Source organism: Salvia miltiorrhiza, chromosome 7 (assembly GCF_028751815.1).
Source record: "Salvia miltiorrhiza cultivar Shanhuang (shh) chromosome 7, IMPLAD_Smil_shh, whole genome shotgun sequence".
NCBI classification, from domain to species: domain Eukaryota; kingdom Viridiplantae; phylum Streptophyta; class Magnoliopsida; order Lamiales; family Lamiaceae; genus Salvia; species Salvia miltiorrhiza.
The window spans coordinates 52,879,917-52,902,665 of NC_080393.1; the positions used below are offsets into that span (position 1 = coordinate 52,879,917).

The 22,749-nt window shown below is 39.1% G+C and overlaps 3 protein-coding genes across 3 annotated transcripts; 1 reads left to right on the forward strand and 2 right to left on the reverse strand.

Moving 5' to 3' along the window:
• Nucleotides 1–1,992: 1,992 nt before the first annotated feature.
• On the reverse strand, nt 1,993–4,279 carry LOC130994391 (uncharacterized). Its single transcript, XM_057919434.1, has 5 exons — nt 4,269–4,279; nt 3,131–4,079; nt 2,533–2,759; nt 2,090–2,204; nt 1,993–2,013 (listed from the first exon to the last, which is right to left on the reverse strand). The coding sequence occupies exons 1-5, from the start codon at nt 4,277–4,279 to the stop codon at nt 1,993–1,995; spliced, it is 1,323 nt and encodes a 440-aa protein (XP_057775417.1).
• Nucleotides 4,280–6,890: 2,611 nt separating this feature from the next.
• On the reverse strand, nt 6,891–8,271 carry LOC130994782 (uncharacterized). The gene has a single exon (XM_057919848.1). It carries the CDS (start codon nt 8,265–8,267, stop codon nt 6,984–6,986), a length of 1,284 nt encoding a protein of 427 aa, XP_057775831.1. The 5' UTR covers nt 8,268–8,271; the 3' UTR covers nt 6,891–6,983.
• A 2,201-nt stretch (nt 8,272–10,472) lies between these two features.
• On the forward strand, nt 10,473–12,458 carry LOC130994783 (uncharacterized). Its single transcript, XM_057919849.1, has one exon. It carries the CDS (start codon nt 10,614–10,616, stop codon nt 12,360–12,362), a length of 1,749 nt encoding a protein of 582 aa, XP_057775832.1. The 5' UTR covers nt 10,473–10,613; the 3' UTR covers nt 12,363–12,458.
• The last annotated feature ends 10,291 nt before the right edge of the window (nt 12,459–22,749 follow it).

Sequence of the window (22,749 nt, forward strand, 5' to 3'; positions counted from 1 at the left end):
TGCGGATGCAGTTAAAGAGATTTTACATCTTTATGAGAGAGCATCATGGCAGCTCATTAACCTCAATAAGTCTTCCATCTCTTTCTCACCAAATACTCATCCACGAGTGGCAGCAGAGGTGAAAACAGTCTTGGGGGTAAGAGCTGCGCAGGGCCTTCAAATGTACTTAGGTCTTCCATCTTTCTCCCTACGACAAAAGCGTTTACAGTTTGGGTATATCAAAGACAAAGTACAACGCCAGATCATGGGGTGGAACCAGAGAGAGTTTTCGTCTGGAGGAAAAGAAGTCCTTATCAAAGCTGTGATTCAATCTATTCCCACGTACGCAATGCAATACTTTAGAATACCTGATGGTATTTGCGACGATATTAATAAAATTTGTGCCGGGTTTTGGTGGGGCGATAAGGATGACCGACGATGGTTGCACTGGAGGAAATGGGCTGAGCTATGCCGACCGAAGGAGCTTGGTGGTTTAGGATTTCGAGATCTAAAAGCGTTTAATAAGGCCCTCCTCGCAAAACAAATTTGGAGGATGCTCAAGAACCCGAATGCCCTGGTTAGTAAAGTTTTTCAGGCACGATATTTCCGTGATGGCAATATTATGGCAGCGCCGATTAAACCCGGTTACTCTTTTGTTTGGCGTTCCATCGCGGGCAGCCGTGACATTGTGAATTATGGAAAAAAGTGGAGTGTTGGTGATGGCAGCAGAATTTCAGTTTTCAGAGACAAATGGGCGATGGGAATAAAGCATTTTCTTACTGATAGAAGAGAGAACGAGTTTGGTAGAAACATGAAGGTGGCTGAGCTATTAAATGGCAATGGAGACTGGGACGAGAGGAAGGTGAGACTGTTGTTTCTTCCCCATGAGCAACATGCTATCCTCAACACACCCATTCATGAGAGGGCGCCACAAGATGAGATCCAATGGGGACTGGAAACGAAAGGAAACTTCACGGTTAAAACAGCATATCTTGCGGGTATTGGGTACTATGAAGAGGAGGCGCATAGCAGTCATGTCAATCGCAAGTTTTGGAGTAAGCATGTGTGGTCTATTTCTGTCCTACCAAAAACAAAAATGTTTCTTTGGAGAGCTCTTAATAATCTTATACCAACTGGAGTCAACCTCAAATATCATCATGTTCCTGTGGGTGGCCACTGTGAGGAGTGCTTTGATCAATGGGGAACAATAGAGCATTGTTTATTTTTCTGCCCGAGTGTGAATTTTTTTTGGAAAACTAGTCGGTTCTTCCAGGTACTCTGTAAATGCAAACTGTTGTCCATAATTGATATTGCAGCCGCGATTTGAGGAGAGTTTGATATTGATGAATATGAGTTGTGGGTGATCATGGTTTGGAAAATTTGGGTGATGTTATGCAAGAAAAAGCATGAGAATACGTTATTGATGGATCAGGGTTCAGAGTCTTCCTGCTTGGCTCTTTGGGAATCTTTCCAGAAAGCGAAACTGATCAATGCCAAAGAAAACAGGCTGGGGTTTAAACTTGGCGAGAGGAGATGGGTGAAACCGAAACGGGGACGTCTACGGGTTGATGTGGATGCAAGCTATATTCCTGAGGTTGGCTGTTTTGGCATGGGAGTGATAGTTCGAGATCATTCCGGGCGAATCAAGTTGGCGATGGCAAAAAAAACAGCACCGAGATCTGGCTCGCTTATGGCAGAAATCATGGCGGTGGTCTGTGGCATAACAGTGTGTTTGGAATTTAATTTGTCTCCAATTGAGGTGTTCACAGATTCTTGCCTTGTTGCGCGCCTCTTAACTGATCCGGATGAGGACGAGGATCTTATCCCGGATGATATTCGGGTGTTTTTTGAGGCTGTGAGATCACACCTCCTTTTTGGGGTTTTCCACTCTTATAGAGACGCCAACTTGGCTGCTCATAGTTTGGCTCGTTTTGGTAATAGTTGTGCGCAGCCTCACTTTTGGGTAGATGACTTTCCGCAATGGTTGCTTGATATTGTAAGTAAAGACATTGCTTAATCTTTAATATCATTTCCCTTTCAAAAAAAAAAAGAATATAGCAATCTAATTGATGGAAATAACATAAGAAAGTTGAGAAGTTTTGTGGTATACCTCTTGTCTCTCCATTGCAATATCCCTGCCCTTGCCCTTGCCCCTGCCCCTACCCTTGCCACTGCCCTTGGGCCTGCCCCTACCCCTTCCTCTTGATGCAGCTTCAGTGGGCTCTCTGGTATGAGTAGGGTCTTCAGAGTGTGTGGGCTCTGTTGGTTCAGGATTGACACCTCAAATTTTTCCTCTAGACTAGGGTGAGCAGTACAATACCTAGCTTGTCATTTCAGTTTCTCTAGTTTTCTCCTAACAGCTGGTGTTATTATGTCAGTGATAGTGTTCACATGTTGCAACTTCATGTATTGTCTCTCCCTTAACCCACTTCTGATTTGTTCTAGATGATGTGTTTCCCCCGAGCAGTCATAATATATCCATTAAAAGTCTTTGACACATTGTTATCTACCATATCACTAACACAACAAGTGGAAATAAAGGCTTTGCAAAACCTGGTTGGATCTCTCTGCATCATATCATCATATGCTTGCTCATTTTCAGTTTTAAGAGTGGCCATTGCTACATCCCACTCCTCAACATATGTAGCCCTCACAGCTTGCCAGAACATGTTCTTCAATGAAACTCCCTTGAACTGTTTCTTCCGGTTCATATAGACATGCCGAGCACAGTTTCTGTGCTCCGCATGTGGAGCCAACTCTTTCACGGCATTAGTTAGGCCCTACATTAAGCACACATTCACTCATATCAGTTTCATGTTCAATCACTGCATACTCAAACATTTCACTGCATACTTAAATCATATCTGTTTCATATCAATGCATGTTCAATCACTGCATACTCAAACATTTTACTGCATACTTAAATCACATCAAAACATATCAATGCATGTTGAATCACTGGAACAATCATATAAGGTCAGCAGATATAACAAATGAAGTAAATTTAAGTGGAACAATCATATAAGGTCATCACTGGAACAATCATAAGAATATATCACTACGAATAATCATATATCAGTGCAATTTAACTGGAACTTCATATAAGGTCAACAAATATAATAAATGAATTAAATTCAGACATGATACTAACCTTTTGTTGATTAGAGATACGAGTAAATCCATTGTCATCCCTGATTCCAAGTTCCTCCAGCAACAAGCTTAAAAACCATCTCCAACAAGCCTCGTTCTCTACTTCTACTACTGCCCATGCAATGGGGTACATCTGATTATTGCCATCCTTCCCTATGGCACATAACCGTTGACCTCCTAAGTGAGTTTTCAAGAGGCACCCATCTAGACCAATAATAGGCATACATCCCTCTAAAAAGCCCTTCTTAAAGGCTAAAAACTCAATGTACAATCCCTGAAATATTGTGCCATCTTCACATAGTAGCTCAAATCTGCCCTCTCTGTCCACTCTCATCAACTCTGCAATGTAACTCCTTAATTTATTGTGATGTCTTTTCACAGTACCTCTTAGCACCTGTAATGCATGTGCCTTGGCCCTGTACAACCGACCATTAGGAATAGCTATGTTAAATCTCCTTTTAACATCATTCCTAAACTCGTCTACACATATCTGAGGTCTAACTCTGAAGACCTTAGTGTACTCTTCCCCAAGCCACTTATAACTTGCTTGCTTATTACCAATTGCAAAAGTACATGTGTGATCCTGACCCAAGACCTTCACCACCATAGACCTCTCCTTTTTGTTTGTACTAGCATAGATTCTCCACTTACAAGGCTCCTCACAATAAGCCTCACACTGATCCTTGTTTACCCTCCTAAAGTGAATTGGATGACCTTTAACAATGCTCCATGATATTAGTGCTTTCTTGCACTGAAAAGTATCCTCAAACCACATGCCTAGAACAAGCTTGAACTCTACAATATCTCCCCTTGGATCATACACAGCTTTAGGGTGTTTATTCCTAACAACTTGACCATCTAAGTTACTACTTTCAAACCCCTCTTTGTCAGAATCCTCATATTCAGACAATCTTTCTTCTTCATGATGAATATACAAACCAAACTCGTCACTGTGCAAATGAAAAAAAAAAAAATCAATGCGATGGGCAAGCAAAGATTCAATGAAATAGACAAGCAAAATCAAATATTCACAGCAATAGGCAAGCAACCTACAACCCTAAAGACTCAATTTTTTCACTGAGCTAAGGGCGCCAAAATACTATGGGCGACAAATTCTATACAGGGGGAAAGCGAAATACCTCTCTCCCATTTCGCGAAATATCGTTGTTGGGAACCTTGTGGAATATCCTAACCCTTGTTTTGATGATACCAAAATTCATAGGACTTAAATGTAATAGACTAGAATCGTTTTTGAACTCAAGTGTTAGAGTTCGTTTCTAGTTTAGTTGCGGTGTCAAAGACTGAAGACTGAAGACTGAAGAACGAAGACTGAAGACTGAAGACTGAAGACTGCAGTTACCAACTGAAGTATCAGTTGAAGAATCAGTTGAAGACTGATTATTTAATGCGCGCCATGGACTGATACTAAAGTCAAGTATCAGTTGAACATTCCTCCTAGGACTGATCTTCCAACGTTCAGAGGAAGCCACGTACGCTCAAGTACAGCCGCATTAAATGCAGAGATATCTCAATATCTTATCTCTGCAGAGGTCATTCCTATCTGGTGGTTACTTTTCAGAGATGTCACATCTCCTGTCCATCAAAGAGAGCCGTTTCCACACAGACAAGGAACCTCGAAGATTGAAGCCTGAGCCCAAATTCGAATTGCTCTCCAACGGAAGAAATCTTGAGGACGATTTACGCCAACGGATCTATTCAAGAGTTCTCCTACAAATAGCGCTTGAGGATCACTTCAATCTTCACCAATTCAACGACATAAGCTGAAGCTCTGCCGAAATAGCTACTCAGCCTAAAGCTTAAACCGCCCAAAGCTTGAATCGAAGAAGAGAATTCCAAAGCCAAAATCAGTCACTGCTGATTACATACATTCTCTTAGACCCTAGGCATATATTCTGTGTACCCAGAAGCCAAAGGTCAAACTTGCTTCAAAGAACTTGTTCTTTGTAAGTATAGTTGGCACTCGTTTAAACCTCTCCCCCATAAGAGTGTTTGAGTGACTCGGAGTTTCAGAAGGTGTTCTGAACTCTGATAGGGAAGTCTGAGCACGAGGTGTGCTTAGCAAGGAAATCCTGCGCGAGCTGTGTAGGTGCTGAAATCCTGCGCGAGGTGTGTAGGTAGGGAAACCCTACGCGAGGTGTGTAGGTGCTGAAGAGAGAGCTATCTTCAGTTCACGGTTTGCAGTGCACCCGGGAAGCACTTGCGGAGTGGATTGTTGGTCTGATCAACCAGCCGTGGATGTAGGAAAGAGTTTTTCCGAACCACGTAAAAGTCTCTGTGTTATTTACAGCTTTCAGTTTTATATTCATAACTGTGTTATTTCAATTGATAAAACTGAATGCTGACTAACTGAAAAGAGAAACCTTAATCCAACTATCTGCTCCACCGAGGCTATTCGAAACTAAGTTTAATTTCCGCTGCGTATGATATCAATCTGACACACTATCCTCTGATAGTAAGGAAGAGAGATATCATCTTCATCTCTGCAAACACGACTGAAGCCCTTACGTGGATCAGTTAAGTTCCAGTGACTTAACTGATAACTCTTTACTGAATGGCTTTCAGTATCAGTCGTCAACCCTGTTGGTCAACACTTATTTCGGTTAAACAGGTGTCTTGTTTGCGTGTAAAGTTTCGTTTCTATCTCTGACTGAGATCCCTCTGATTGAGGTTTGTAGATAGTCATAAAAATAGCCTATAGGTGTATTCCCCCCCCCCCCCCCCATACACCTATTCGAGACCCCCCGGACCCAACAATCGTCGTCAATATCTCTTAGTTCGTCTTATTCTTGGTGCCTCACTCGCAATATCTCGTCGTCCCAAGGTCAAATTCTCCCCTAACGGTTGCAATCAAGATTCGATAATGGTGAATGTAAGAAAATGCGGTGAAATTAGGTTAGGGTTAAAATGATTTAACCCCGGTAAAAGAAACGACGTCGTTTGATGCGAATTTTAGTTCAAACGACGTCTTTTCATATACTTTACCAAAACGATGTCGTTTCGACTAATGCCACGTAGGTGCCAGCTAAGACCGGACCATCACCGGAGGTAAAAACCGTGGAAAAATTATTCAGGCGTTTAAATTCAGGGAATATTTGATAAAAAAAAATAGTTCATGGAAAGTTTGGAAATCGCACCAAAGTTCATGATTTTTCACGTCATTAACCCACTAAAAAACTTATACTATTATGATTCATTTTAAAGAAGAAAAAAAATCCTTTTAAATGGCAATTCACAGTTATAAACCGGAAATAGAAGGAACCATGTTTAGAATAAATTCATATGTACGAATAATCAAAACAATTATGGAATTAATAATATAAAATAATAGAATCGTTCATTATCAAACTGGAATAAATAGATTAAGTGATTATATAGTACAAATATGATTATAATAATATTGTTAGGTTTTCAATAAATAATTTTATTTTAATGTGAAATCAATTTATTCTCCTCAATCTAGCATTACATTTATGTTAGCGCTAAGTTGATTAATTTCAGATCGAAAAGGACGATATATAGGGTATAATTTGGCTGTATATCAAATTAATTAAATAAATCAAGCCATAATCTATTTAGCCATCATCGTTGAACTTGTTTCCTTTGCGCCTTGTTCTATAAACTCTTTATCATGTTTATTTTTTCCGTTTATAAAGTTTGCGCATTCACTACACAATTAATGTAAATTAAACCATCTAAGCTAGATTATTTGTTGTAAGAAGAAAAGGTTTAATAATGACTAATGGTTAAAAAAGTATAACGATAATCCAATTTAGAAAAATAAAACATATAAAACTAAAGACCTCAGCTACTTATACCAAGCTACAGAAACATAGCTAGGATAAAAAATATACTCCACCTAAATATACTCCACCTAGGAACAAATATAACATAGCTATTTCGAGTCCAGTCAACTCACTCCAAATCCCAATAATATCATCGTTTGTTGGACTATTCGGTTCACTCGAAATAATCTTATCGTTTGTTGGACTATTCGGTTCGAACGCACGCCGTGGACCACCTTTAAGATCAACAATCTCCCAATCCGATCTAAACCGGAAAACTTGTTTCGGATTTCTGAGCTCATAAGGAACCTCCACTCTACTAAAACTGCCGTTTTGAATATTATAAAACCCTCCTCCGTCCGCGGACCTCAAGAAAACTACAGTGCTGCTGCACAACTCCACCGGCTGCGCATGCTTCAGAGCTCTTTCGATACCTCTCATGTCCACCACCATCTTCCTCTCGGCCCCGGCCCACACCTCCATCTCTCTCCTGTCTCCTTCTTCAACCACACACACAAAACCTAACCCTCCCTCGTACTCCACCAGCACCTTCGATTTGCAGGCGGGGTCGCACGGCAGCGGGGAGCACCGGAAGCTCCTCCTCTTCACGTCCAGCGTCAGCACGTTTCCGCTGACGGTGAGCCAGTGGAAAAATCGGCCGGCGGTGGTGATGGCCGGGCGGCAGGATTCCACGATCTCGCCGTAGGGAGCCGCGCACTCGATCCTCTCCCACGCCCACTTCTCCGAATCGAATATATCGCAGTTATGCTGCATGATTCCGGAGTTGTACAAACTAGCGATGATGTATCGGAGAGGGGTGGATCGAACGACGACGATGGCGACGGCGTCGGTCTCGCAGCGGAGCTTGGGATTGGGCAGACCCTGCCACTGGCTGGTGGCGGGCTTGCAAGCGAAGAATCGCTTGTTGTTGCAGCAATCTTCATCCTCGCAGTCGCAAAATTGAACTACTCTCTCGCAGCAGAGAATCCCTTGATCGCACGAGGCTAGGATCTTCATGTAGTCGAGCTCCCAAGTTCTGTTGATGGCGGCGGCAGCGGCGGCACCGGGGGCGGAGGATACCAACGCCGCCCCCGCCGCCGGAAATTTATTAAAGGGTCTGACGTCGTGGAAGAAATAGCCGAAGAGGGAATTTGTTCTTTGGCAGTGGAGAGGGAGAAAAGTGGATTCATATATAATGTGCTTCCAACTCTTTGAAACCGCCTTGCATCGTTCTAGGGTTTCCAACGACGTTCGGCTTAGAATCTCGAAGATCAACTCCGACGGTAATTCTGGTAAGGTAGACGCCGCAGGTAAGGTAGACGCCGCAGACCCCATCTCTCTCTTTCTCTATCTTTCTTGTTGAAAATATATGTATATATAGATATTATGATATAATGCAGATGTTTCCTATTTGAATTAGGTTTCTAATGGAGAGTCTTGAGGGTCAAGCTCCCTCCTTCATATATATTTTAATTGTTGGAATATATCAATAAACTTGATTTGTGGAAGATATTTTGCTAGGAAATATCTAGAATCAAGATATTTTTAAAGTAAAAAGAATATATATATATATATATATATATATATATAAAAATATTTGAATTTTTCTTGCTAACATAAAATATGTCCAATAAGCGTAAAAAATTGCGAATATCTTATTATACAGATTATGAAAATATTTTCCGATACAACCAATTACGTTCGACAAATCAGTACAAGCTATTCAAGATCATTATTAATCTATTTCATATGAAAAAAAATAACCAATTAATTGAATAATCTACTAAACGTGCAAATTAAGGGGGGTGTATTAGTTCAATATTTATGTAGATTTTAAAAGTCCGTGGATTTTAAAAGTCTATAGGATTCTCACGGATTTTTCATGATTTTGAATGAATTCTTGGTCGGATTTTTAATGAATTAGCAAGAATTTGACGTGATATTTTCGGACTTGAAATCCACAAATCCAGCGAGCACGGGGATTGAACGAGTACTAGACCCACTTCCAGCGGTCGCTAGGGGCCCATGAGCGCTGGATACCCAGCGACCGCTGGCTTAATTTTATTTTCTCCCACTCCATAAATCTCTTTCATGTGCGTAATCAGAAGAAAATACATAAAAATTTATATATATCTGGAAGTAGAATTTATAATCCACATGCAAAACGAAACTTCATTATTATACTTTCATCTAAAATTTCAGAAGATTCTCATAATAAAACATGACATTACGTGTTGAAATGTAAATTTTTTTTTTGAAGGAATTACGTGTTGAAATGTTAATATGAAATAAATGTGTGAGAAACAAAATATGATCAATCACATCAACTCAGACCTCAGTTCGTCGTCTCGTCTGATTCTTCTCAGTATTTTCCAAATTCCAATTTGTTCAGAATCTTCATTTTTTCAAATTCCAGCCCAGCGACCGCTGGGTGCCCAGCCATCGTTGCATCTCTCCATCAGCGGTCGCTAGGTGCCAGCCGGCGTTGGCTTCTTCAGGCGCGTCCGCTGGCACCCAGTGAGCGCTGGAAACTCTCCAGATTTGAATTCTTGTTGTTCGAGCTCGGATTTGTTCATGTGTATTTTTTGAGTGAAATCCATGGAAATCAATCCAATGTTAAAATTCGTAGATTTTTAAATACACCCAGATTTTCATAGACTTTTAAAAATCTTGAATGAATACACTTATTTAAAAGTCTTGAACGAATACATCCAGATTTTAAAAGTCTACAGAAATCTATTAAAGTATTGAACTAATACACCCCCCTAAAAATGCACAGAAATCATGTAAGTCATAATATAATCAATACACTAACGATCGAGGTTAAACAAACTGCAAAAAATATAGTAAAATTACACTAACATCCAATAATAATGAAAATTATATGAAAACAATATATTCGAAACAATTAATATTGAATACATGTGATCATAGCCCTCTGTGAATGAATAATTGAAAAGGCAATTTTTTTTAATATTATTATTTTTGGTGCGTGATGATGATACCGTGATTATTAAAATTCTTTCAGCATGTTAAATTGTCTTTGTAATATAAAAGGAAAAAATTATTAGAATTCTAATACCATAAAGATACGGTACTAATATTCCGAAATTAAGTTGATTCAGTCAACTAATTTATAGAAAAATTCTTTCAGCATGTTAAATTGTCTTTGTAATATTAAAAGGAAAAAATTATTAGAATTCTAATACCATAAAGATACGGTACTGATATTCCGAAATTAAGTTGATTCAGTCAACTAATTTATAGAAGTTTACGGTTACATAAAATAATGAATTACCTATCTAACCTTTAGGATATTTAACATATTAATTAAAACCAATTATCACCACCGTTAGATATGCATAATCAAACGGATTGGATGTATTCTTCATTCTCAAATTATTTATCATTCTTCATGGATCTTCTCCCTATCCCGCCTATATATATATATACATATATATATATATATAATTGATATATTCCAACAATTAAATTAAAATATATATGAAGCGGCAAGGAGGGAGCTTGACCCTCAAGACTCTCCATTAGAAACCTAATTCAAATAGGAAACATCTGCATTATATCATAATATCTATATATACATATACCCTCCATCCTATACTCTCTATATACACTATTAACATCGTGAATTTTCAACAAGAAAGATAGAGAAAGAGAGAGATGGGGTCTGCGGCGTCTACCTTAGCAGAATTACCGTCGGAGTTGATCTTCGAGATTCTAAGCCGAACGTCGTTGGAAACCCTAGAACGATGCAAGGCGGTTTCAAAGAGTTGGAAGCAGATAATATATGAATCCACTTTTCTCCCTCTCCACTGTCAAAGAACAAATTCCCTTTTCGGCTATTTCTTCCAAGACGTCAGACCCTTTAATAAATTTCAGTCGGCATTGGTATCCTCCGGCCCCGGTGCCGCTGCTGCTGCCGCCATCAACAGAACTTGGAAGCTCGACTACATGAAGATCCTAGCCTCGTGCGATCAAGGGATTCTTTGCTGCGAGAGAGTAGTTCAATTTTGCGACTGCGAGAGAGAAGATTGCTGCAACTGCAAGCGATTCTTCGCTTGCAAACCCGCCACCAGCCAGTGGCAGGGTCTGCCCAATCCCAAGCTCCGCTACGAGACCGACACCGTCGCCATCGTCGTCGTTCGATCCACCCCTCTCCGATACATCATCGCTAGTTTGTACAACTCCGGAATCATGCAGCATAACTGCGATATATTCGATTCGGAGAAGTGGGCGTGGGAGAGGATCGAGTGCGCGGCTCCCTACGGCGAGATCGTGGAATCCTGCCGCCCTGCCATCACCACCGCCGGCCGATTTTTCCACTGGCTCACCGTCAGCGGCAACGTGCTGACGCTGGACGTGAAGAGGAGGAGCTTCCGGTGCTCCCCGCTGCCGTGCGACCCCGCCTGCAAATCGAAGGTGCTGGTGGAGTACGAGGGAGGGTTAGGGTTTGTGTGTGTGGTTGAAGAAGGAGACAGGAGAGAGATGGAGGTGTGGGCCGGGGCCGAGAGGAAGATGGTGGTGGACATGAGAGGTATCGAAAGAGCTCTGAAGTGGGCGTGGGAGAGGATCGAGTGCGCGGCTCCCTACGGCGAGATCGTGGAATCCTGCCGCCGGGCCATCACCACCGCCGGCCGATTTTTCCACTGGCTCACCGTTAGCGGCAACGTGCTGACGCTGGACGTGAAGAGGAGGAGCTTCCGGTGCTCCCCGCTGCCGTGCGACCCCGCCTGCAAATCGAAGGTGCTGGTGGAGTACGAGGGAGGGTTAGGGTTTGTGTGTGTGGTTGAAGAAGGAGACAGGAGAGAGATGGAGGTGTGGGCCGGGGCCGAGAGGAAGATGGTGGTGGACATGAGAGGTGTCGAAAGAGCTCTGAAGCATGCGCAGCCGGTGGAGTTGTGCAGCAGCACTGTAGTTTTCTTGAGGTCCGCGGACGGAGGAGGGTTTTATAATATTCAAAACGACAGTTTTAGTAGAGTGGAGGTTCCTTATGAGCTCAGAAATCCGAAACAAGTTTTCCGGTTTAGATCAGATTGGGAGATTGTTGATCTTAAAGGTGGTCCACGGCGTGCGTTCGAACCGAATAGTCCAACAAACGATAAGATTATTTCGAGTGAACCAAATAGTCCAACAAACGATAATATTAGTTGGAGTGAGTTGACCCGACTCCAAAAGGCTCTGTTTTATTTGGTCATAGGTGGAGTATGTTTCAGTAGTTGGAATAGTCCAACAAACGATAAGATTATTTCGAGTGAACCGAATAGTCCAACAAACGATAAGATTATTTCGAGTGAACCGAATAGTCCAACAAACGATAATATTAGTTGGAGTGAGTTGACCCGACTCGAAAAGGGTCTGTTTTATTTGGTCATAGGTGGAGTATGTTTCAGTCGCTGGTATAGTAGCTGAGGTCTTTAGTTTTATATGTTTTGTTTTTCTAAATTGGATTATCGTTATACTTTTTCAACCATTAGTCATTATTAAACCTTTTCTTCTTACAACAAATAATCTAGCTTAGATGGTTTAATTTACATTAATTGTGCAGGTTTTATATGTTTTGTTTTTCTAAATTGGATTATCGTTATACTTTTTCAACCATTAGTCATTATTAAACCTTTTCTTCTTACAACAAATAATCTAGCTTAGATGGTTTAATTTACATTAATTGTGTAGTGAATGCGCAAACTTTATAAAAGGAAAAAATAAACATGGATAAAGAGTTTATAGAACAAGGCGCAAAGGAAACAAGTTCAACGATGATGGCTAAATAGATTATGGCTTGATTTATTTAATTAATTTGATATACAGCCAAATTATACCCTATATATCGTCCTTTTCGATCTGAAATTAATCTACTTAACGCTAACATATATATATGTAATGCTAGATTGAGGAGAATAAATTGTGTTGGAGTTAATTTATTAACTCCATATAATAAACTCTCAATGTTTTTTTTATATTAATAATATTCAAAACGGCAGTTTTAGCATAGTGGAGGTTCCTTATGATCTCAGAAATCCCAAACAAGTTTTCCGATTTAGATCGGATTGGGAGATTGGTGGTCGATGACGACGTACATTAGAACCGAATAGTCCAACAACTGATAAGATTATTTCGGGCCGAGTGACATTGCTAGCTATGTTACTTTTGTAAATTGGATTATCATTATACTAGATGCATGGTTCTGTAACTTGGTAAAATTAAGTACTTTTTCAACCATTAGTCATTATTAAACTTTTTCTTCTTACAACAAATAATCTATATAACTTAGATGGTTTAAATTATGCATTAGTTGTGTAGTGAATGCGCAAACTTTATAAACGGCGGAAAAAATAAACATGATAAAGAGTTTATTGAACAAGGCGCAGAGGAAATTTATTTTGATGACAGCCAAATACCATTCATTTTCTATCTGGAATTAATCAACTTAACGCTACATATTTGTAATGCTAAGGGAGAATAAAATTAAGGATATTTCACATTAAAATGTGAAATATATAATGTGATTTGCCATTTAAAATGTTATAACTGTGAATTGCCATTTAAAATGATTTTTTTTTTCTTTAAAATGAATCATAATATATAAGTTTTTAGTTGAAGAAATATATATGTAATGCTAGATTTAATACGTTTTTCTTGAAAAGGTACCGTACTAAGTACTAAGTAGTACTCATCTGTGATTTTAGTTGAGAGGTAATCCCTATTATATCAAAGTATTGGTGATTAATTAATCAAGAATTAATATTTTTTCTTGAAATGTATTATATTGCTTTCTCAAATCGATCTATTGAATATAGTGATGATAGTCATTTTATGATGTTCGGTTTAATATATACCGCATAAATTATCGTGTCTCAATTTTATTGAATATACAGTGATAATCATAATTTTTATAGTTGTTTTATAATGTAATATGGTGCATCTCCCACGCGATGCGCGGTGATTATAATTCTAGACTCGCATGAGCTACACGTATAATATACTTTCTTTGTCCACCAAAAAATACGACACTTTTGGTAGGCACAATTTTTTTATAAAAAAAAGGGTCATATCACTATAAGAAATGAGAGGTAGATTAAATAAGGATGATATTTTTGTAAATAAATGGTATTTGTAAGAATAAAATTGAAGAAAAGATGTGGGACTATGTCTTAAAGTGGAAAGTACATGTTATAAATTTTGAGGAAAAGTAGCAATTAAACCCCTTACATGACACCCCCTATGACGTTTAATTAGCCACCTCGACATTGCACTAATCAGGACCCCCGATGTCCAATTTCGATGCAATTAAACCCCTCCCCCAAACGTCTGTAAATTTGATATTTTATTAATAAATACAAATATTTTCAAATATATTACTTTTTTAAAACTAATATATTACTTTTATTAAATAATAATGAAATGTGAAAATTTTTAAAATATTACTTTTTGAAACTTTATATTTAATTTTGGCAAACCCGCGCTCGCATGGGCCCCACCCTCTCACTCCCCTCCCCCCGTTTGGCCCTTTTCTTCCGGGTCAACAGGTGAAAGTATCATTTTTTTGTTTTTAAAAGTGTTATATATATATGCATTAAAATGATCATTAATTTCTAATGTATTTTTGTACATAATATATTATTTACTTTTAAAAATATATATATCACATGAGAAGAATCCCGATACATCACATAATATATATGAAACACTTTATAATTATTAATACAATAATATTAAATTTAAAATTTAATATTTATACATATAAAATAATAGCAAAAACATAGATTCAAAAAAATTAGTTAGATAAATTAAAATAATTTTGAAATATCAATAATCAAAATATATAAAAACTTATTTTTATACCCGTCATGATATATTATTATGATATACTAAAAGACATGCATCAGAAAATAAAATTATTTTATTGAACAAAAATAATTATGAACAAATCAATGGTGCACTTCTGGTCGTTGTCTTTTGTCTCTAGACGAGCACTCTTTTTCCTTTTCTGGTTTTTCCCATTGGGTTTTCCATGAAAATGTTTTAATGAGGCTCGGCCCTTAGTCTGCTTTTTTGTGCTTTCAGGGGTTTTAGGTTCTTTTTTCTTCTTTCTCTTTTTAATAAAATCGCATTTTAATAATAACAAATCAATGGTGCACTAAAATGGTTAATTGTGAAATAAATCACGAATTTATGCATATTTTGCAAATTCGACTTAATTTTTAAACTTTATGTAGTGTAAGCTATACTTATTTTTTCTTGAACATATGTGGGGCTTTCTACTTTACAACGCTAATTTAATACTCCTTAATAATCGTGGCTAAAAGAAATGAGACAAAATTATTGGGACGGAGGGAATAAGAAACTAATTTATTGTTGGAGTAGATGTAAGAGAAAAAATAGGCGACTTTTTAAAACTGATGTGACACTTTGGAAATTGGAAGTGGGGTTTATGATTGGAGCTACCCTAACGACCGAAAATATTAATTGCGTATTTCTTTTAATATATTTATAACGACCGTGTAACAATGTTTGCTAACTATTTAAATTCAAAATAATTTTAATATAAATTTTGTAATATACCTAAATATTGGTACTTTCTTTTTAAAATCTTTTTGGGATAGGAGTAGGGACTTGTATAGGCAATCTCACATATAAGGCGATCAACTTTGCACCAAAGATTTTCGACTAACTCCATCCTCTGATAGAGATAACGTTATCTAATTTATGATAATTTTTACTAGAAATTTTTCTTTGTGAAAATTATCAGATAACTGACAAAACATATATTCTCGATCAATTAAACCATTATCTTCATATATAACTTGTAAAGCTGTTGTTTACACTTCATATATACATGGATCAGACCTAGCTAGCTTTTGGAATAAGGTGAGTTGAATAGAAGATTTAGAGAACAGTACAACTTGGCCCTCAAGACTCTTAACTACAACGTTACAACCTCGTATAAGGATATTTGTTTTAATTAGTTTAAATTAATGGCTTTGGCTTGAAACTTAGAGAAAGTATTAACTAATCAGCTGACCCTCTCATCAAGATTCTGATAATTAATTAAGGTAGACTAGATTATTAAAAATTATTCATAATTTTTTTTACCATCCCCGTTATTTTTTATTAATTTGGAAAGTATCTATAGATACTTAACATGGAGTACAAAGTATTACTAATATAATTACATTACTTCAATAATTATTAATATATCACGCCATATACACATTATCTCCATTCAATAAAAATATATTAGACGTTGATAATATATATATTTATATTTTTATATATCCAACTCATAATTCATCTCCAATCTAACATGATTCCAATAAGGCAACAGCATTGAATGCGAACAAGGAGGGAGCTTGACCCTCAAGACTCTCCATTAGAAAACTCAAGTAGGAAAAGAAAATATTCCTTAATTAGCTCCAATTAAACATCGATCGATTCCAATAAGGTAATCCCAATTCAAATAGGAAACATCTGTACTACATCATAATATCTATATATACACACACCTTCCATCCTACTCTCTACATACACTTTTAACATCGTGAATTCAACAAGAAAGATAGAGAAGAGAGAGATGGGGTCTGCAGAATTACCGTCGGAGTTGATATTCGAAATTTTGAGCCGAACGTCGTTGGAAACCCTAGAACGATGCAAGGCGGTTTCAAAGAGTTGGAAACAGATTATTTACGAGCCTTCTTTTCTCCACTGCCAAAGAACCAATTCCCTCGGTGTTCGTATCCTCCGCCCCCGGCGCCGCAGCCGCTGCCGCAGGCCCGCAGCCATCAAAGAAAATTGTCGTGCGACGACATGGAGATCCTAGCCTCATGCGATCAAGGGATTCTTTGCTGCGAGAGACGAATATGCTACAACAAGCGATTCTACGTTTGCAAGCCCGCCACCAGCCAGTGGCAGGCTCTGCCCAATCCCAAGCTCCGCTACGAGACTGTTAGAAATGGATATTGGGCCAATTCCTCCCTTAAAAGGCCTTATAAGGGAGAGGATTGCCTCACCATATAAAGTGGCTCATGCCACTATCTCCAATCCAATGTGGGACACTTCAATACACCCCCCGCACGCGCAGCGTGGACTATCCCAAGCTCCATCTGTTGACAACGATATTGGGGGGCCCATCATTGGATTGGGTTGGCTCTGATACCATGTTAGAAATGGATATTGGGCCAATTCCTCCCTTAAAAGGCCTTATAAGGGAGAGGGTTGCCTCACCATATAAAGTGGCTCATGCCACTATCTCCAATCCAATGTGGGACACTTCAATAGCGCGCATGGTCGAGGACGGAGACAGGAGAGAGATGGAGGTGTGGGTGGGGGCGGAGAGGAAGGTGGTGGTGGATATGAGAGGCGTCGAAAGAGCGGTGGAGCATGCGGAGCCGGTGGAGTTCTGTAGCAGCACTGTAGTTTTCACGAGGTCAGCGGATGGAGGAGGGTTTTATAATGTTCAAAACGGCAATTTTAGTAGAGCTGAGGTACCATATGAGCTCAGAAATCCGAATCAAGTTTTTCGATTTAGATCGGATTGGGAGATTGTTGATCTTAAAGGTGGTCGACGACGGGCGTACGTTCCAACCGAATAGCCCAACAACCGATAAGATTATTTCGAGTGGGTTGATCCGAATGACATTGCTAGCTATGATATTTTTGTTCCTAGGTATAATTTTTTTCCTAACTATGTTTCTGTAACTTGGTATAAGTAGTAGTCGAGGTCTTAAATTTTATAGTATTTTTTATATTTCTAAATTGGATTATCGTGATACTTTTTCAACCATTAGTCATTCTTACAACAAATAAGCTAACTTAGATGGTTTAATTTGCCTTAATTGTATAAACTTTATGAAAGGAAAAAATATATAAACATGATAAAGAGTTTATAGAACAAGTTCGACGATGATGGCCAAATAGATTATGGCTTAATTTATTTAATTTGATGACAGCCAAATTATTACACGCGCCTGAACTTAAAAAAAATTGAAAAAATAGTCTGCAAAGAAACGGCTAGTTAACCAAATTTTTATTCTTCCTTTTACCTTTTTTTTTTTTTGAAGGAAAACGAGAGAGTTTTATTGATCACAAGAACATGGAATATGGAGATGACCCACCACAAACGACGGAGGTTCATTCCAAACATGATGTGTAGACAAATCTCTCGCAACTTTCGCTAGACAATGAGCGATCTTGTCACGACCGGACATAATTAAGGATAATTAAGCCGGGGAAACCGTGACTAATGGAGGGAGATTAGAAGCGGGGTAGAAAGGGGAATAATCAAACAAGAAAGGATCGCAGTATCTTTGTTAACAACAGGGATATTTATAATATAACGGAGTTTTAGTCGTATAGACTCAAATAACTAGTAAGTTCGGATAACTCCGACTTATCCAAAATAACATAAAACTTCTGAGTACGCAGCGGAATAAGGTTCTGATTACATGTATGAAGACATGTAACCCTAGAGTTCATTAATACATAATAAGACCAAAAGAGTCCCGCTCGTCACTTCATCACCATCGGCAGCTGCTCAACCTGCACATTTAGAAATATATGCAGGGCTTGAGTACAAAAGTACTCAGTGGGCACGTATGCCTAAGTATAAAAATACATGTTTCAAAACTGTAAATTGTCATGCCATAATAAACAGTACAGCAAGGGAGTTTTTCGCTAAAAGGCCCAAGCTTACTAAATTCATTTGTGATTCTTAAAGTTCGACTGCAGTCTAAGTTCTCTCGTAATCTATCATATCTGGAACTGTGTGCCGGAGAGGTGGCCACCTCTCACGGTCACTTGACCGGCCAACCCGCTAGATGACTCACGGTCACTGGTGTACACTAGCCCTGGCAGGATAGCTATCAACTGCTCAGGACCCGAATTCGATTACATAACACATCAGATAGATATCATACCAAAATTTAAACATTTATGGCAAGACAACAGTTGAAATAATTTTCAGTTCAAAGATTTTGTAACGGAATAACTTATTCAATTGTAACATTAAACTCATTTGATATATATGAAAGTAATGCCCACCTGATATAAACTTTCTGTGGTACAGTAGTTCCTTGACTGATTATTAATCTCGTGATTGACCTTTATTACGAGAATATAAATAAGATACTGCTCAAGTAAAATCCTCAAATAATGAGAATACAGAATTAACTATGCATGATCTATATGCATGAATTATTATTCTGAAATAATAATCAAGGAATTTCTATTGTTAATCCAAGCTATCGGATTTAAACAAAAGCTAAGTCTCGTTTCATGAAGCCGGATAATTAATAAAAATTAATCCGTTCTCTTAGGGTGTTCTAATCCACCAATTAAATAAACCCCGCTCCTCGTAGTCAATAGAAAATAAATAAATAAATATTTCGGTTTATTCACTTTATAACCTCATAAACTCAATCGGGCTTAATAAAAATAGAAACAAGTAATGTTATAAGATTAAATAATTAAAAGGCTCAATATAAGGCAGCCTAATAATTAGTTATGTAGAAGTGAGCTTGAATAATTAATATGAAAGGCCCAATTGAAATAATTCATTGGCTTAAGTAATTAAATAAATCTGAGCCCAACTGAATAAATAATTGATTAACTGGCTCAAATAAATAAATCAAACGAGGCCCAACTAAGATAATACAACAGCCCAATAGAAAATATTAAGGACCCATTTAATGAATGCAGCTGGGCCTTAATTACGGGGTTAAATCTGGCCCACAAGAATTAAATTAATACAAGGCACAAAAGAATATATATCTCCAGCCCATTTTGAATTATTAAAAAAAAATCGGCCCAAGAGTATAACAAAAGGCCCAAAGAAATTAAATAGAAAGCCCAAGCAAAATTACACTCTCTCTCTCTTTCAAGAACAGTCGGCCCTCTTCTCTCTCAACAATCAGTCGAGAACTCCCTCTCTCTCATATCAGTCGAGTCTCCCATCTCAACATCAGTCGATGATTTCAGTCGCCGCCTCTGCTCCGACCGGCATCGGCTACCGCCGAGTCTAGGTCCGGCGCGACCGCACCCGTCTCTCTCTCCGTAGCTTCTCTCTTGTTGACAGTTCGTCCGAGGCGAGGAGAGCAAGCCTTAATTCACGAATTAAAGGTCGCCGTCGCCGCTGCAATTAGGTGTCCGGCGAACGGCCGTCGTCTGCGTCTCTGGGGCCGCCGCCTTCGTTCGTCCTCCCTCTTTCCTCAATTTAATGGGGGATCCCCAAATGAGGAGCCCTAATTCTCCCAAATCGGAAATCGCCGCCGCCGCTCCTGAAATCTTCGGCGACGTTGTCGCCTCAAGCCAGCGTTGCTCCGTCTGGAATCGCCACCGCCGCCGTGCACCGAGCCGCTGCTGCTGTCTTTCAGCTTCAGGGGAGGTCGCCCCAAGATCTGAGCCCTAATCTCGGCCTATACTATCGCCGCCGCCGTGGTTCCCTGGCCGTCAATCGGCGAAGCCGGCGTCGTCTCGCCTCCTCCACTGAGTCGCTCCGGTCCCGATTCAGATGTCAAAGTAGGCAGGGAGTCGAGCCCTGATTCCGTTGCACCTCCGCCACCATGGTTCTGCCGTTATCTCCACCGTCTGTGGAAGGCCGGCGATTCAGCGTCGTTGCTCTATTCGCGACACTACTGCTGCTGCTGCTGCTGTCACCCGATTTCTGCCGAGGCAGTAAGAGCTGCCGCCGTCATCGTCGTCGTCTTGGCTCAACCGAAAAGGCAGCCGGTCTTATTTATAAAGCTAAGTTCTCTAGTCTCGTTTGTTTCTATTACTCGAGTGTTGACGAGTATGCAAACTGAATATTGAAACATCAATGTTGGGACTAAGTCTGTGATCGTTTAAGAGCTAAGGTGTTCTCTTTCTTTTTGTCTGTGAAGCAATACTGATGCTATGGGATTTTACATGAATGAATTGATCATGCTCTGGTACGAATGCTTGATAGAATAGATATTCGAAATAGAATTAATACCTTGAATGTGTTCGAACTTATTGGCTGTGCTAAATGAACTGGAATAACCGAACTTAAAGTTTGGCAGCCCTCTTGTTCTTCGATTTCTTGAGGGATTAAATGAGTTGGAACTGAACTGAAATGAATTGTTGTTGTTGTCTCAATAATTCAGGTAGAATCATGGAAGAAGGTGGAGCAAGCAAGGCTTACCTTGAGAACTTGGCTGAACGAATTGGGGCTGCTCTTCGATATTTTTTTCGGTGGAATAAAGTGAGAGTGAGAGTTGTTTGTTGGCTGGGGTTGATACTAAGAGTTCATTGGTGAAGACTTGAGTGTAGTGGTGGGGGAAAAGGAGTGTAGTGGTGGGGAAGGTAGGAGTAAGTGGAATTGGAGGGGATTGGAGACTGCTGGTGTGCCACACATTTCATATCTTTATCTTTTCCTCCCTTGTTAGCAGGTAGTGAGTAGGAAATAGGAAGTGAGTGATGATTGCACTAGCTATGTAGTAAGAGTAAAAGTTGTATTGTAACTAGGAACAAATTCTTATGACTTGTATTCTTTATGCATCTGTAATATGAATCGCGTGCTCGTATCTGCTTGATACTGTTTATTTAAATAAATCTCGCTAAAATCGATAAGTTATAAAATGAATCTAAATTAAATCCGTAGATTTAATGCGTTCGTTGTTTTAATATATAAATTAAATCCGCAGATTTAATTAACTCACGAGTCGGAAATAATCCACGATTTGAGTAAAAATAAATCTAATTCCATCTCGCTTAAAAAAAATAACGTGACTTTGCTAAGTCAGTTATAACTCTGAAATAATATCATTGACTGCTTTAACAATATAAATTCAGGATCATAAGCTGAATTCATGTCAGAGTAATATCCATTTTCATTCACTGATGAACAAGAATAAACACTCATTTACTGGATTTAAAATATATAAAAGAGCGGGTCACTACATACTACCCCTCTTAACAAAAATTTCGTCCCGAAATTTGTATATTTCTTCTAAAACAGTTCGGGGTATTTCTCCTTCATTTTGTCTTCAAGCTCCCACGTGGCTTCCTCTTGTCCGTGGTGTCTCCATAAGACTTTCACTGATGTGATTGCTTTATTCCTGAGTTGTTGTATTTTTCGATCTAGAATGGCCTCTGATCTCTCTTCATAGCTCAAGTCTGGGCAAAGGATCATCTCTTCTTGGCGAATTATGTGCTTTGGATCGAAAACGTATTTTCTGAGTTGTGATACGTGGAAAACATTGTGAACGTTTCCAAAACTTGGCGGTAACGCCAACCTATAGGCTACTGGGCCTATTCTCTCCAAAATCTCATAAGGTCCTACGAATCGGGGTCTAAGTTTTCCCTTGACACCAAACCTAGTTATCCCCTTGGTAGGAGATACCTTTAGGAAGACCTTGTCTCCTATTTCAAAATGTAACTCAGTTCGACGTGCATCAGCGTAAGATTTCTGTCTATCTTGTGCCTCCTTTATTCGCCCTCTGATCTGGCGGACTATCTCAACCATCTCATTGACCATGTCTGGTCCTAAAACTTTTCTCTCACCCACTTCATCCCAGTAAAGCGGTGATCTACATTTTCTTCCATATAATGCCTCATATGGTGCCATATCGATAGTTGCCTGGTAACTGTTATTATAGGCAAATTCAATCAACGACAGCACTGCTTCCCAACTTCTACCCCTGTCTAACACCACTGTTCTCAACATATCTTCGAGGGTCTGAATTGTCCTTTCAGACTGCCCATCTGTCTGCGGGTGAAAGGCGGTGCTGAAATTTAGCCTCGTGCCTAACTTCTTCTGTAAGCTCATCCAAAATCTAGAAGT

Bases quoted from the DNA above. Each gene is read 5' to 3' on its own strand.
- LOC130994391 (XM_057919434.1), bottom strand. The intron at 2,205-2,532 runs GTTTTGCAAAGC...TACTCATACCAG, and splicing joins ATGCAGAGAGATCCAACCAG to AGAGCCCACTGAAGCTGCAT. The intron at 2,014-2,089 runs GTATACCACAAA...TTTTTTTGAAAG, and splicing joins TTGCAATGGAGAGACAAGAG to GGAAATGATATTAAAGATTA.
- LOC130994782 (XM_057919848.1), bottom strand. From the start codon at position 8,267: ATGGGGTCTGCGGCGTCTACCTTACCTGCGGCGTCTACCTTACCAGAA.
- LOC130994783 (XM_057919849.1), top strand. From the start codon at position 10,614: ATGGGGTCTGCGGCGTCTACCTTAGCAGAATTACCGTCGGAGTTGATC.